Source organism: Terrapene carolina, unplaced genomic scaffold (assembly GCF_002925995.2).
Source record: "Terrapene carolina triunguis isolate 2854851 unplaced genomic scaffold, T_m_triunguis-2.0 Scaffold558, whole genome shotgun sequence".
Classification (NCBI taxonomy): Eukaryota; Metazoa; Chordata; order Testudines; family Emydidae; genus Terrapene; species Terrapene triunguis.
Genome location: NW_020664909.1, coordinates 9073732 through 9088631, shown reverse-complemented (window position 1 = coordinate 9088631; position 14900 = coordinate 9073732). Strand labels below are relative to the sequence as shown.

The 14900-nt window shown below is 38.4% G+C and overlaps 1 protein-coding gene across 2 annotated transcripts in view; it reads right to left on the bottom strand.

The window, feature by feature from the left end:
• Positions 1-14564, bottom strand: part of EPHA3 (EPH receptor A3) — a 318240-nt gene extending 303676 nt beyond the window's left edge. For both annotated transcript variants that reach the window (XM_024208613.2, XM_024208614.2), the window contains exon 1: positions 14375-14564. In XM_024208613.2, coding sequence (XP_024064381.2) covers positions 14375-14462 — 88 coding nt within the window. In that variant the 5' untranslated portion in view covers positions 14463-14564. The remainder of the gene's footprint in view (positions 1-14374) is intronic.
• Positions 14565-14900: the final 336 nt, after the last annotated feature.

Sequence of the window (14900 nt, the reverse complement as noted above, 5' to 3'; positions counted from 1 at the left end):
CTAATACCTCAGTGCATTGCACTAGTCCACAACACGTGACTGTTTTTAAAACAATGCTAAATACCGGTGAGAGGGACTTCATAACCTTGTTGCTTGCCAGTATTTAAATATCACAGCAATCTACACAATGAGCAACAATCACAATCCCAGCTTTGGGAATTCAATGGCTTTAGTCCTTTCACATAACGGACTTGTTCGCTGTACAGTACATTCCGGCTATTTATGCCATATGGCAACGTGCCGCCAATGCTGTCTATTAACCACATGTTCTTTCCTAAGAGCCTTGCCTCCTTGCCTGCTGCTTTGGGCTCCAGAGTAGTTGACTTCCCAATTTAAGAGAAACCATAATAAGCTACCTCAGTTCAGGCTGTGCTAAATTGTCAGAATGAATCTCTTCCCAGAGCTTGGAACAGGAACATAACACACATGGAATGCAAGTTTGCTTGCGTTTTTGTAGGTATTGTGGTACAAGGAACTAGCGAAATGAAGGGGTTTGAGATGGGTTTGATATACAGGCCCACTGACAACAGAAACTCCAAATGTATGGACTTGTTTCTGTTTTCATGTATACCACGCTAAATCAGGAGTAATTTCACGGAGGACAAAAGAGTTGGGTGTAAAACTAGCCAGGGATCAGAATCAAATTCTCCATCTGAAAGAGGCAGCACTTCAAGGAAGATGTGAGGTTCAAACTTCTATAGTAAACCGAATACAAAATAAATACATTCCGTATCTGAAGGAAAAACAATTAACCAAAATGTTGTGCCAAGGAGAATCATCCTGAGATAGCCTGTGTTTCATAAAAACTGGAGGAGAGAGCCTGCCAACAGTCAATTTTCAAGATCTAAAGTACAAGGATTTGATAACAGCAGCTTTGTTAGTCACTAAACATTCCCCAGTAACGTGAGGTAAGAAAGACATTCAGAAGGATCACCGATTGGGCTAAAAGAACTGATTTTTCAACTTTTTCAAGTTAAAGTAAAACACCACCATGTAAAGGTTAGAAAGTCAAGGCGGGTGAAATAATATCTTTTATTGGACCAACTTCTGCTGGTGAGAGATTTACCTCACCCACCTTGTCTCTCTAATATCCTGGAACCAACACAGTTACAAAAAATACCGCATACACGTAAATGTTGTCTGCTCTGGTTAGGCACCCCTGTGTTAATTTGGAATAATATTAGTTATTAGAAAAATGCTAGCAAAGGGGAAAAAACCGTATTGTGGCTATCCAACACAAAAAACGAGGATGCCCATAACCAAAATATGCTTTGTAACTCTCTGGGAAGCAAAGAAGGCACTTTGAAGCAGGAACCTAGCCAGGATTTGGTTTTGGGGTGGGACAGAGTGGAGTCTGTTCACATACGGACATACATTTTTAGAATGGTAGCCTCCCTGTTGCCAAGACAATCCGCACCTGAATTTTTATACACTTAATCAACTATGGGCACAGGTCTGAGGGTCGGCACCTCTAAACTACCAGATTACAGGCAGAAGGGAGGTAGCTGGAGTTGCAGTTGCTCAGATTTGGACCCAAAGTTTGTTTTCTGGGTGGAAACGGCAACTGCAAAGAGACAAGCTGGGTTGTGGCCAGGGTGAAGACATGCCCCATTGTGTACAGACATCTGGGACGAACCATCATGATCGTCAAAAATAAGGTAAAGGGTTTCTATAGAATTTCTGGTTATGTACAGAAAGCAGTTTGAAGAGTAGGAATACTGGTATAAACAGTTCTAACCAATGCTATGTCCCTGTTCAAGTAACAGTGTTCAGAAACAACATTTGGTTCTAAATTATGCTTGCCCCAAATCCTTTTTAAGTAGCTGACTTCTGAAGTAGCCTGATTCTCCACTCATTTACATGAGTATATATTCATAATGGACCAGATTCTGTAGTGATATTACAGCCCCTTTATGCTGCTCAAGGGGCATAAAAGGGCTGTAAGTTCATGCTGCAAATGCCCAGCAGAGAATTCCCCTGGTATAGGAGAACTCTGCTAGGTCCAAGTGTGTTGCTCTGGCACCTTTGCCTCCTCGATCCCTGGCACAGGGAGAATACCAGGTGTCTGGTCATGCTGCACTCCACCTAGCCTTCACTGGTGTAAGCGCCGTAGAAACCCCAGTAGAACCTTGCTATTTCTTATGCTCACCCGCTCAGTCGCCTGTAAGATTTGGCCTTTTGTGCTCTACAATTCTCATTCCAAATGTGGGCCTTAGGGGGAAATCTGCTGGCAGATTAAGGCCAGGCCATAGCCTTTGGGGAGACACACAATTGTAGTGAGAAATGCAGCTTTTCTGCTATGCCCCTCTTATGTTGAACAATACAAAATAGGATTTTGTGCAGAGCATTACAAATTTGGCAAATGCCATTTTCAATCTGTGGTTAAACTGCTGAGTACAGAACTGTACAAGCAAAAAAAGCCACATCCAAAACCAGGGAACAAAAACAATTTGCCATAAAATTGAGTGCAGCGGCAACCGATAGAGAAAACAAACGGGAGGGTACAGGCTTCCATCATTCTAGCAAAGATGGTCATTACATAACAAATAAGCCATGTCCCAAATCTAAAAGTTATTGCTATGAACCTTAAATAAAAAGCACAACCCAACCATATTCAGATGTGTCAAGTTACCTTTCAAATTATTAGTGTTACAGAAATTCATTTTTATTATATGGTAAATTCTCTAGATTAGTTTAAATCATGTATTGACTTTTTATTACGTCAATACATGCTTGTGGAGCCAGATTCAGGTAGTCAGTTCTTCCTACGGTCGATCAGAGAAGCTACCGAAATAGGAATCTCATTGTAATTCTCGCTCACAGGACTTAATGAGGGGACTCAACACAGTGATGAGCACTACAGAAATGCCCACAAATAGAGAGCTAGATTATAAACTGCAATGCCCTAGAACCAGACTAAGGAGGAAATGGTGACTGAATCACAATTTCCCCCCGACTCCCAAATTGCTCCATACAGGAAGTATTTCGCTGCTGGCTCAGATCAGTCAAACATTTCCTCACTACCCCTTCCCCTCGTTGGCTCAACTAGTGCTAGCCGGTAGCCAAAGGCTCTATCCACTCCTCACTCCTGTCCATTCACTCTCCACCCACTTGCACAGGCAATGGAGATGTCCCGCAGGGCTGTTCTGCTTCCAACTCTGATACCCACTAGATGTGATGCCTACACAAGTGAGTAAGGGACAAGTTACATCCTTCCAACTCCCCTGCACGTGTACAGAACAAAGGACAGTTGTGCCCCTCCCCCTACAAAGGCTTGCTAAACACTATGAAATCCTCACACTAAAGGTGCAGAAGAGCAAAATATTATTATTGTATTTTTTAAAAAAATCAAAGTTGAAAACATTTGGAAAGAAGAATTAAAGTTACTAAAATTTTGTTACTGCAAAACAGAGAGCTCACTGCATGCTAAAAATACTTTCCCCCTCATCTCAGTATGGAGGGTGTTCAAAGGATAGCCATGGAGATGCAAACTAATTTGATGTGCAAACTAATCTATTTTGAGCCTGATCCTACAGAGTGCCAAATGCCCTCAAATTCCCATTGAGCTCAGTGGTTCACAGAAAGACCATGCCCTATTTCTCTCAGAATAAAAGAAAAGGCATATTTAGGCATCTCTACTCAGAAAGCATCAACACTGAAATAGTAGATGTTTTGCCAGTCAGGAGAGAGCTGCTTTGGCAGAGATAGATGGTGGATTTTCTCACACCTGTCTGTGTTATTTTGAAAATTTGCCTAGAAAATATTTGTATGTAGATCACCAACAGAAACACATTTATTTTTCCCAATCTGAAACTTTTACACAAGAGTAGTACAGTGCTGCTAGAACTGTGTGTAACTCACTCTCCAACTGTATAAAAACACATCACTGGTGTGCTGGAATATAACGTTTATCAAATGGGTCTAATAAAGTTTCCATTTTATTAGCCTCCTATTTCCTGTAGAGTTGTTATTCTGCCAGTTCTTTTCATTATGCCAGGAATATAAAAATTAAGAATGGCTGAGCCTAATGAGGTCCAAACTGCAATGCAAACCTTCAACTTATTTGTGTAAAAAAATTCATTCTAATTCACAAAGATTTCCTGTCAATTAAACCTATTCTTCCTCCCTTCTCAAGAGCAGTACTTTAATAAAAAAAAAATAAAAATAAAAAAGTAGACATGAGTACTCCAAACCCAAATGGGCACAATATGTCTGTATTCACTTTGTCATTCAAATTTTCTCCCTTGCCCTTTTTTCAGTGTTTCCAAATCCCTTAATACCTGAATTCAAGTTCAAGTTCCAAACATTTAGGGACTGATTCTACTGTTACTCCGTGTTAAATCAGGAGTAACTCTGCTGACTTTAGTGGAATTACACTGATATAATCCAGGGTGAATTCAGAATCAGGTCCACAGAACTAGGGAAGGTGTGAAATTAGGAAAAGGCAAGTTTACCCTTCTATAAGGACCAAACATTATGAAGTCACAAATGCCACATAATTGACTTCAATAGGAGCTGAACACTTCCCAAAAGGGCCTCAGCACCTTGCACAATCAAGCCCTAAAATTCTTCCTGTGGTCATAAACTGCACTCCCTACTTGAGATAACTTATGGATATCAGTTGTATGAAACCTTGTATGTAACCAATGGGAGTTTTGTAGAATGGGGCCCTTTGTGGGTCTGATAAAGCTGGGATCTACTGTATGGTCACAAAAGGCCCCATCCTGAGAGATTCTGAGCATCTCCAAGATGCTGTGTGCCTTCAACTTCTACTGACTTCAATAGAGGTTGAGGACACACTGCATAGCACCTCATAGGATGCGGCCCTTTGCATTAGATCACAATACTTTACCCATATTTGTTAAATATGTCAGCAACTAAAGAAACAACACAACAGCCTCAGCCTCTAGAACTCTTGACAGCAGCAGATGCCATAGGAAGCACAGATTTCATCATGAGTAGTATCCACACCTAGAATGGCTCCCCAGATCATGGAAACTTTCCTTATTACTGCACTGCAAACACATTGAAGGCCCTGATCCTAAGAGTCTGAACGCATGCAACTCCCAATGAAGTCAGTGGGAGTTACAGGTAATCAGTCACTCTTTGATGTCAGAGTCTGTTGAGACAAGGACCAGAACCCAAATAACCAAATGTTTGTGAGCTAATAGGGCAAGTGACTGTTGAATCACACTGGCATTCTTTCAGATTTTTGAAGAAGTTGCTTTTCAAAGTTAGCTTAGGCAAGAAAAAATCCTTGCCATTTCTTTAAAAGCACAGAATTAGTAAGATCTATCTATGCATTACACTATGCTCAGCCAATACGTTCAGAGGGCCATCCAGACAAGTGCACCTCCCATAATTTCATTAATCTCTTCTTCTCTTACAAATTGTTATGAATCAAGTCTTTCAACTTGCACTGACATGTTTTGGCTCTTAACCCAGTTACCCATATGTATAGAATATATCCACAGGGCAAATGGTTAAATGTTTTGGTGTGAACTGGGAGAACAACATGCTCATAGCATCAGAAAGCTCCAGAAGTGTCATGTTGAGGAAACCAAGATGCTAAAACTTGTTCTATTTTCCAATATGCTGATGTCACCAATATTCTATTCTCATTGTTTGCTAGGTTCACTGAATTTATGGAGGTAATTAATGCAGAACATGTGTGCTGCGCTATCCACATGAAAAATGGAACTGCCCCGACTTAATTTGATGCTGTTCCAACCCAAACCTTGCTAACATTCTCTTGCTGCTTCCATATGTGAGAAATATAAATATGTATAGTAAAGAAAAGGTAAATGCTAACATAGCTGTTGCATTCTCACCCATCCACCCATAGACCTTAACCTCCTGCTTTCTCACCGCCGACCATTAGCCTCCCCCACACATGGTAAGCTCCCAGTATTTCCTTATCGAGCATCCCCACCCTTCTTCAGCTGAGCATATTCTTTGTGCATAAACCCCACTCTCTGCCACCCCTCTCTCCACTCTGGAGTGCTAGGCTGATACTGTTAAGTGTACCGCTGATTGAGTGCACTCCGCCATGGCCTCCTCTGGAAAACCAAGGACCAAAGGTTCTCCCTTCTGATTAGAAGTGCGTGAGTGAAAGGGAACAGGTAGGAGGTACAAAAAAAAAAAAAAAAAAAATCACATTTTCCCACCCAAGGTAGAAGAGGAAAGGGAATATGCCTTACCTTGCTCACCTGATCATGGTAGGAGGTGGAGAGGGAGGTAAAGAATAAATAGGGATGGGAGAAATTATGGGGAGAAGGAGAGATTGAGGGGTGATGGAGAAGAAGAGGAGACTGACGAGATTTCGATTCCCTCCATCATGTTCTGGCCTCAGAGTGAATGCCTTCTTTCCACAGCCTGTCTACCTCTTACTTCCCCTGGGTACTTCAGCCCTCACCTTCATTGGGGCAGATGCTCACTTCCTTTCACCTATTCTTTAACTGGACTTTTCAGTAATGTTTGCAGGATTGGATCCTTACACTCTGAGACCTTATATACCCTAAAACTTTGTAGCTGTAAATTCTCCAGTAGTGCCCCTTGATGGATGATGACGACATCTGTGGCAACTACAGCATACACAGGGATTGTATGTTTTTACCATCCTGTTATTTAAGTGTTAAATAGGGTGGTACAAATGCCTGAACTCCATCTACACTGCAGCTTCTACAGATACTGGCACCTGTGGAGCTGTATTGCTGAAGAATCACAGCCATGAAGCTTGCTAATGTAAACACCTGAACATTTTAGGGACAGGGAAACTGTTTTATTTATGCCTTAATTCAGAATCGAGCACACCATCAGCACTGAATTAAGAATTATAACAATGCAGCTAATGAGAGAAGGCTATAGGGGTTATGTATTTATTGGGTTTCAGCTCAGAACTTCCGCCACAAAAACAACTTCACTCCTTGTTATTTACTACTGGGCAAAGTTTGTGGGAAGCCTGAAAGTTGTGTGGTGAAGGAGATTTTGTAGTTTTAAAATTTCCAATTCAGATTGTTTTACAGCAAATGTCTAAGGAAGAGAATAACTTTCTCTTTCCTTAAGCGAATAAATTCAAAACAAACTTTTCAATTACGTACCTAAAAATCAGGGAGGCATTAGAGACCAGCTTTCTAGCAGTCTTTTCATTAATATTTTAACATGTGGACTGAGGTAACCTTTTTGTCCTTGCCATCAAGAGGTGGATATAAATATGGTGTGGGAAACAGGCTGGACAAAAAAGAAAAAATGCTTTCACTGTTCCCATAACATATTACATTCAACTGCCCTGACTGAACCTTATTCCGTAACATTCATCCCATTGTTTTCTTAATTGCTAGTAAGTTTCTACTACTGTTCATTTTGTCTGCTATTATTCTTTCATCAATATTTTTCCAGCAGATTAATAGGATTTTCCCTCCATACTTTGCCTGAAACAGCAGGATATAGTAGTTCAAGAAAAAAGGGAGGCTGGCAGTAAGGTTTCTACTTACAGTTTGTCTCGTTTAATAACATCTCTGCAAGTTTAAGACTTTATTTGGTGTGGTTTCATTCATTCCAGCCGACAGTCTCTCAGGCTGGGGCTTAATTCTTTTGTCTCTCTCCGAACATTTTCTTTGAGACAGGATTATCTTTATTTCTAGTTCTTTATTTCTTTTAGTCACACCATTCATTACTGAGTTTCACAAGCAATCTGAAATCTTTGGGTCCCAATTCTGATTTCACATTGGTTTCACACTGGTAAAAGAATTCCTTGGGCTGGGATTTTCAAGAACACCAAACAGACTTAGGCGCACAAGTCCCATTGAAAGCTCATGTGTCATTTAGGTGCTTTTGAAAATCCTGTTCCATAAATTTCAGTGAAGCAGCTCCTTAATTATACCAGCGTAAGATCAGATTGTGCCCTTTGAATTTGTCTTAAAAGTAGATTTATAAAGCAGTTTATAACAAGTTTTGTTTATGATTTAGAATATACCTGCAGTTGACAACAGTAGCTTTTATTTTTTACATTTATTTAAAGTTTCTGGAAATAAAAATGGCTGTAGCACTTTAATGGATTTTTAGTCAAACTGATAACTTTTAACTTGATTTTGCTGGTAAGTAAAGAAATTATGAAAATGCTGGAAACTTTTCTATAGCAATAGAAAGGAACTGAACAGGGAAAACTCTTTTTAACAAACATTACCTTACTCTACATCAGCTATCATTAGATCATAACAAGAGTGCTACTTGCTGAGTGCTAATTTATTTATTTATTTGGGACTTTACTATTAAAGATCCCATAAGATTGTAGTTAAGAAATGTGGATAGCAGAACACCCTTTCCTACATATTTTTTCTTTATTTTCTCTCTACTATTGCTACCCTTTCCTTCTTGTAAATGCTTTCCAGCAGCCAAGCCTCTTTTCATAACAAACAGAGCTCTGGTAAAGAGTAAACATTGAGATTGACTTTCCCAATGGAGAATCCCCACATCAATGCCCACCGGAGGAACCAAATTCTGTCAGCTGGAATTGTCTCTCACAAGGTGAAGAATTAATAAGATACTTGTTCTTTGCCCATGAATTTTTCCTAACATGCATACCACCTCCTCCTTGCCTGGTTAATTCAGTAGTTTAGGTGCCTGTCTGACTTTTTAATAAATGTCACAATTCTGGTTCTGTAGAGCACAACTTTGAACTTTAGGAATTTTGAGGGATGTCACTGCTCCTCCAGATAATTTCTTAAAGAAATCAAATGGCAGCCTAGGACACCGTTATAACTGGATGAATAACCTAACAGATGCATAATGGAACTAGACCAGCCTCTGTTTAAAAGTCTTCAGATTGTACTCTCGCATTTGGTAACAGCTCTGTAGTGACCCTCACTGGTGATAAAATCCAGATCTCTAAAAACTAAAACCAACACCTGCATCTGTATTTCTAAACCTTTCATCAAATGGGGATTACAAGAATAAGAGTAGTTACATGCTTTCCTGGAAGAAAAGCTGTATATTTTAAAACAAAATCAAAAGCAAGCCTACTGACAGCAAATTTGCTGAATTCAGCATTATCCCAAGGATGATAATTTTTTTTGAAACAAATGCCAATATTCCTGCCAAATGTACATGCAAATAAATTGCATTTATTCACGAAACATCAAGAAGTTCCAAAGGTTTTACTGTAAACAACAGCCTAAACTTGGGGTGTGTCAGACATGTTTAACGTTTACAGATAGCTGATGATCTAAAGCTTGTAGCTGCGTATGCTTTTTTAATACACTGAAAAATTGTAAAACAAACAATCTTCTACCTCTTTGGTTATTACTTTTTTTTTTTAAGTTTTGGGAGGAGGTGAGCCCTGTTGGAAAAAAATGTATATAAATAAATTGTGAGAAGAACCTTACATTTGGACATGGTTTGATATTTTCAAACATTGTAAGTAATTTTTTTGAGAAGCATCTTAATTTTTCCTTTTAACACTATTTTCATTGTAATGTACTAAGTCAGGAAAGATTCAAAGTGACAAACAGAAAAGGAAACAAATTATTCAAAGTATTAAAACCTCTCAGTAAACACAGGCATGCAAAATAAAGAATCCTCTGAACTTTTTCCCCCTGTAATACTGCATTTTACAAACACCATGGTGTGAATTTTACAGCATGCTCGTTATTTGTCTGGTTATACAGCTAAGGATTAAAACACAGCAACTTTGAATACGATACAGCTGTATAAAAAATAGCCCTTTCAACCTCACCAGTTTAAATCTTCCAAATTCCATCTTTAAAAAGACAATGTATTTTTGTTAAAATTTCTGCCTTTATAATTACACTTTTGCAATTAAACTCACAAAATTAACAGTCGCTGAACTTTAACTGCTTCAGGAATTGTGCCATGATACATCAAAACTCGTCATGATCTAATACCAGCTGACACAGAGTAAGATAATGCTTGTTAAAAAGGAGTTTTCTCCGTACAATTCCTTTTCATAGCTGTAGAAAAGTTTCCAGCACTTTCAATATTTCCTAATGTCACTAAAACAAAACATACAAATGTATGTGCAAAGTCAGTTGTACGTGCCACTGCACACACAACACTGGCATTTTAAAAAATGCAACAGCTGACATTGTTAGAAAACACATTAATATTAATAACTCTTTGTAAACAGTAAATATTCACACCAATAAAGCTATGTAATTTAATTGCTGAGTTATGCAAAGTTCCAAGATGGTAATGAATGAGAAAAACATGAAACCACATCATGGAAACCTCATACACACTGGAAAGAGGGACTGATTACAAGTTGTTTACTGTTTACCAAAATGGAGACTATTTGTAACTCAGTACTGTAAACAGATTTACAATATTGGTCCTCCTTTTGGAGTCATTTTCATAAGAAATTAATTTTATGCTAGATTGAGAGGTTACATGAAGTTTCCTGTCTGCACAGTCAAAATATTATTGAAGCAATTCAGGTTGTCAGTAAAAGCTTAAACAAATTTGCTGATAATCCTGTTAATGACCCAGGTCAAGTGTTAACTGTTGTGGGTTATAAAACAGTGAAATTAAGGTTGCTGGTACCCTCAGGCAAATAGCATAGTTACTGAAAAGGATCAGAAAAAGCTATTAAATTACAGAATTGTATAACTCATTCAATTTCTGGATATTATATAAACTGTTTTGAAAGAAACTGCATCCCTCTAAGTGAAAAAGTGTAATCCTCCAAAAGTAAAAAATACTAGATCCAATTGAAATAATAGTGTCTGTGATTTCTATGCACCTTAAGCGCACGGCACATTCTCAACCTAAGGCTTTTCTGCTTGTGTGTTGAAAATAGATGTCAACCCTAAAATGGGGAATGATCCACTCATTCAGATGTTAATTCTGCCTGACATTTTTCTATTACTCAAAAAATGGTTCACACTTCACTACTGTACATTGATAAAGCCTCTTTCGGGACTACTGTGATAGTTTAAGGGGTAAGAAATGTGTGGTTTAAAAAAAAAAAGCCCATTATGTGGCAGATTTCTTAAGAAATAAGTTTAACAAAAATGACCTGTTTCCATAAAAGAACAATTTCTTTTAAATAAAACTTTTGGTGATGGTGCAAAGTATCATATGTTCCATCTCTCCTACACAAAAACCCCCAAACTGGATTAAATAACTAAAAATGAAGTAGACCAACATATAGCTATTACTACTACTATTTTTCCTGCTCTTGCAGTGTTGGTATTGGCTGTAATAACCATATTTTACACAACTTTTAGCAATAAAAATGTTTTCACAAAAATCTGCACAATTCTTCCAGATAAAATAAATCTGGTATAGTTTTGGTGGTAGCCCACAAACTACCCTCAATATGCCTAATGTACAGTAGCAGTTGCATGTACTGTAAAGCAATTTTGATTTTAAAAAGGATGAAATGCAAAGACTCAATGATGAAAAATTAATTGGTTAATCCATAGTAAGTTTTATACAACTCACATATGTTCTATTTATCCACGTATGGAGATTGGTCTACCCAGACACACCCCTTGACCAAATTCTCAGTTAAAATTACTATAGTTTGTTTATTCTCACAGTTGGAAAAAGAAAACTTTTCTAAATAGTTACCACAAAACTATATAAACATACATTTCCCCTTAACTTCCTTTTTATTTGGGACGTGGGGGGCGCTGGCCATGGAAATTTAGAGCAAAGGGGTGGGAAAGAAGAAAGGTCGTCAGTAGAAGATTATTTCAAGAAAAAAAGCAAAACCTTTTTGAACTTAGATTTTTAAACTGCATGTTAAGAATGGATTGTCAAATGCGTGTGTGAGACTGATGTTAGCAAATTATAAAAACTCAAGTTCTTAAATTCACTGTATCCGTCTAAATATATTATAAACAAATCAAAAACCTATTTCAAGCCTTCCTAAAGTTACCACAAATATTAAATTGTTCAATGTTAGTTTTATTTTTAGAAGAAACACCTAGTTTTCATTTTGGGGAAGGAATATAAAAATAATACTCAATCTGGAAGATTAAATACTTAACACTGCTGTCCCTTTTTGTTGTCGCTTCTGTTGGCTGTGCAGAAAACATAACATCTATTTCACACTGTATCTTGCACAAGATTTTTAAAGTAACGATAAAGAAAAAAAACTAAAGTCAAACTGGATGAGGTATAATGTACACCACTGTCTTATTAGAAGCTTCTTTGGACAGCTACGCCTAGTATGCATTTCGTATTGCATAGGAGTTTTTTTTTCCCCCGCACTTGCCTTAATTTATTAAATTAAATCTCAAAGCCAGCAATTTTCAACAAAAGAAAAATTAGTGATATTTTAGCAAAGTTCACTTCTCAAAAGTCTTTTTGCCTTAATTATTATCTTAGTTTACATTATGTGTCTGCCTGCAAGTGTCATGGAAGCGGAGCTGCTCTGCTTACTGCCTAACAGAACTACATACTTTGTGAAGAATCTTTTGTAATAAAAACACACAGAGAAAGCAACCCCTGCTAACATGCTTGTTTTTATTAGCCAAAATCATTTGCGATGGGCGACTCTATTTATAAAATAGCGTGTTGCTGGAGAAAGGCTTAGCTAAGCCTAACACTTTGAAAGTATGTTCTATTAAATAACCTCTGAAGCATTCTCCATACAAAAAATATTTATACAGACAATATATAACAGCTGCTCTATAGTTTTTATGATAACATTAAATAAATTGACTCTTCCCAGCAATAAAAAGAGCTGATGGAAGAATTACTTGGATTTGTAAAGTTTTAATCATTCCTTAATTGTTTTTTCCACTTTGCAGGGAAAAAAATCATTTTACACCATAACTGCCTTACCCCAAAAGCAGTTAGGACATCACTCAGTTCATCAGCGTTACTTGGGCACCAAAAATTATCTTAATTGCGCATATATTTTCTTCTCTGTGCAAATGTTATATATGAAGCAGGTGTAGGTTCTGTACAATTGTTTGCTGCTAGACGTTCTTCATCACCTTTTGACCTCTGGATTTTATAGATAAAAGTTGCTTTGGACACACTGATCCTAGAGGCGGTGTCCAGTGTCTTGTGAGCAGGAGCACCACTTCTATTTATCCATGGGGAATGGATAGCCTTATATTTTTCAACTTAGATTTTAAATTAGCTTTCAAGACTGAATGTCCAATGGGTGTAATTTTTTTGCTGAAATGTGTGTATTTTAATCACATTGAATTTCACACGTTAACTTAGCAAAAGCTAACAAAAACGATATGCCAATGCCTTGTTTGCAGATTTTTTTTAAAAAAAAGGTGACTCTTGAGTTAAAGACTGAAATTAAATTGTTACAGCAATAAAAGTAAGTTATCTAAAAGGAGTAGTCCCATTGGCTGCTTTTTATTACATTAAAAGTTTCTGAAATGAAATAAAACATGACTCATTATATTACGATCATTATGCATATAAACAGGGTTTGAGGTTTAGTTACCAGTAAGGAAATAATTCATTAAAAAGGACAGATGCTATACGTTAATTTTTTTAAGATACTGAGAAATTAGGTAAATTAGATACAAAGCGATCATTAGGCAACTAAATTACTAATTAATAAATGAGTTATATTCCTTGCATTAATTGTGAACAAACAGTAAGTTCAATTTGGTAATTGTGTAGCTGGGAAGGCATTTAAAATATAACCTCAGTGGAAGAAAATACAAAATTCTCTACACTTCTCTTTCCTTTTCTCAGTCTTTCCTTCCCTCCTTTATCTTTTGGGCTATCCAACACAGAATATATACTTTTCATACACATAACTATATGCAGACAAGCACACTGGGCATTACGATCATGGTTCCCGTTCGCGTTACTTATGCTCATTATAGTCTGTACCCCAGAGCAGCTCATCACCTTGTGAGATGTAATAAACAACTTCCACCTAGTCTGTGAAATCCGGCCACTACAGGAACACCCAGATACACTCTCCCTCTCTCTTCCATCTAGCGACCAAGCTCCCTTTACTTGTGTCATGGGTCACGGTCACCACCCCAACATGTCATGCCCCCCCCCCCCAAGAGAGTTGCTCACACGAACAGAGCTACGTTTTCTTTTCTAAACTTTGCTAGAAGACGACGACTGCGAAGAAAGCAAACCCCCCTTCGTATAAATTAACACACAGCCTTGTGCACACTGCTGTCCATTTTGCATTGTAATTGAAGGTTATCATTGTTCCAGCTGCCACCATCTGATTTTGCAGGATTTTCTTTGACCGCTCATTTGTTCAGTCAAAGGAAATCTCAGTCCACCCGCTGAACAAACAGTTATCACGCTGGACCACCTTAAAAAAAAAATGATGCGGACCCGGTTTGAAACGTTAAGAAACGGGGAAAGTGTAGCCCCTGCTGGGATCTCTATCTGTGCCCGGCTTACTGACCTTCGTTGGCAGGATGGAGAATCAGTTCCCCAAAGCAGCTGAGGGCAGAGCAGATGAGGAGGAGGAGGATGGAGATGTGACAATCCATGTTGCTGGTGCAGAGGGCAGGGAGAGGAGCATATCTTCATGCAGCATGCCACTGATGTGAGAGCGCTGATTGCAGGAGAAGTTACCATGCTCCGCTTGCAGGCTGATGTCAAGTTTGACACTGGAGATAAGGAGGAGTCTGCCGAGCTGCCTTTCCGCAGGCTGCTTCAGGGGCAGCTCGCTGGGTCCTAGTGCACCTCCCCCACTCCGAAAGTACCAAGGTAACACAGATTCAGAAGTGATCAAGTGGTCAGAGTCAGGGGTGCTGGGGGAGGAGGGAGGTGCACAACTGGGAACCAAACTAGAAGAAAAAATACCCAAAATGATTTAAAAATGCAGCACCGGCTTTAATGTAGGTTGCTTTGTTTTAATGCTGTTTGCAACATCCTTCTCTAAAGAGACGGGCAAACATCTCACAAACGGGATGTGTGAGAAAGAG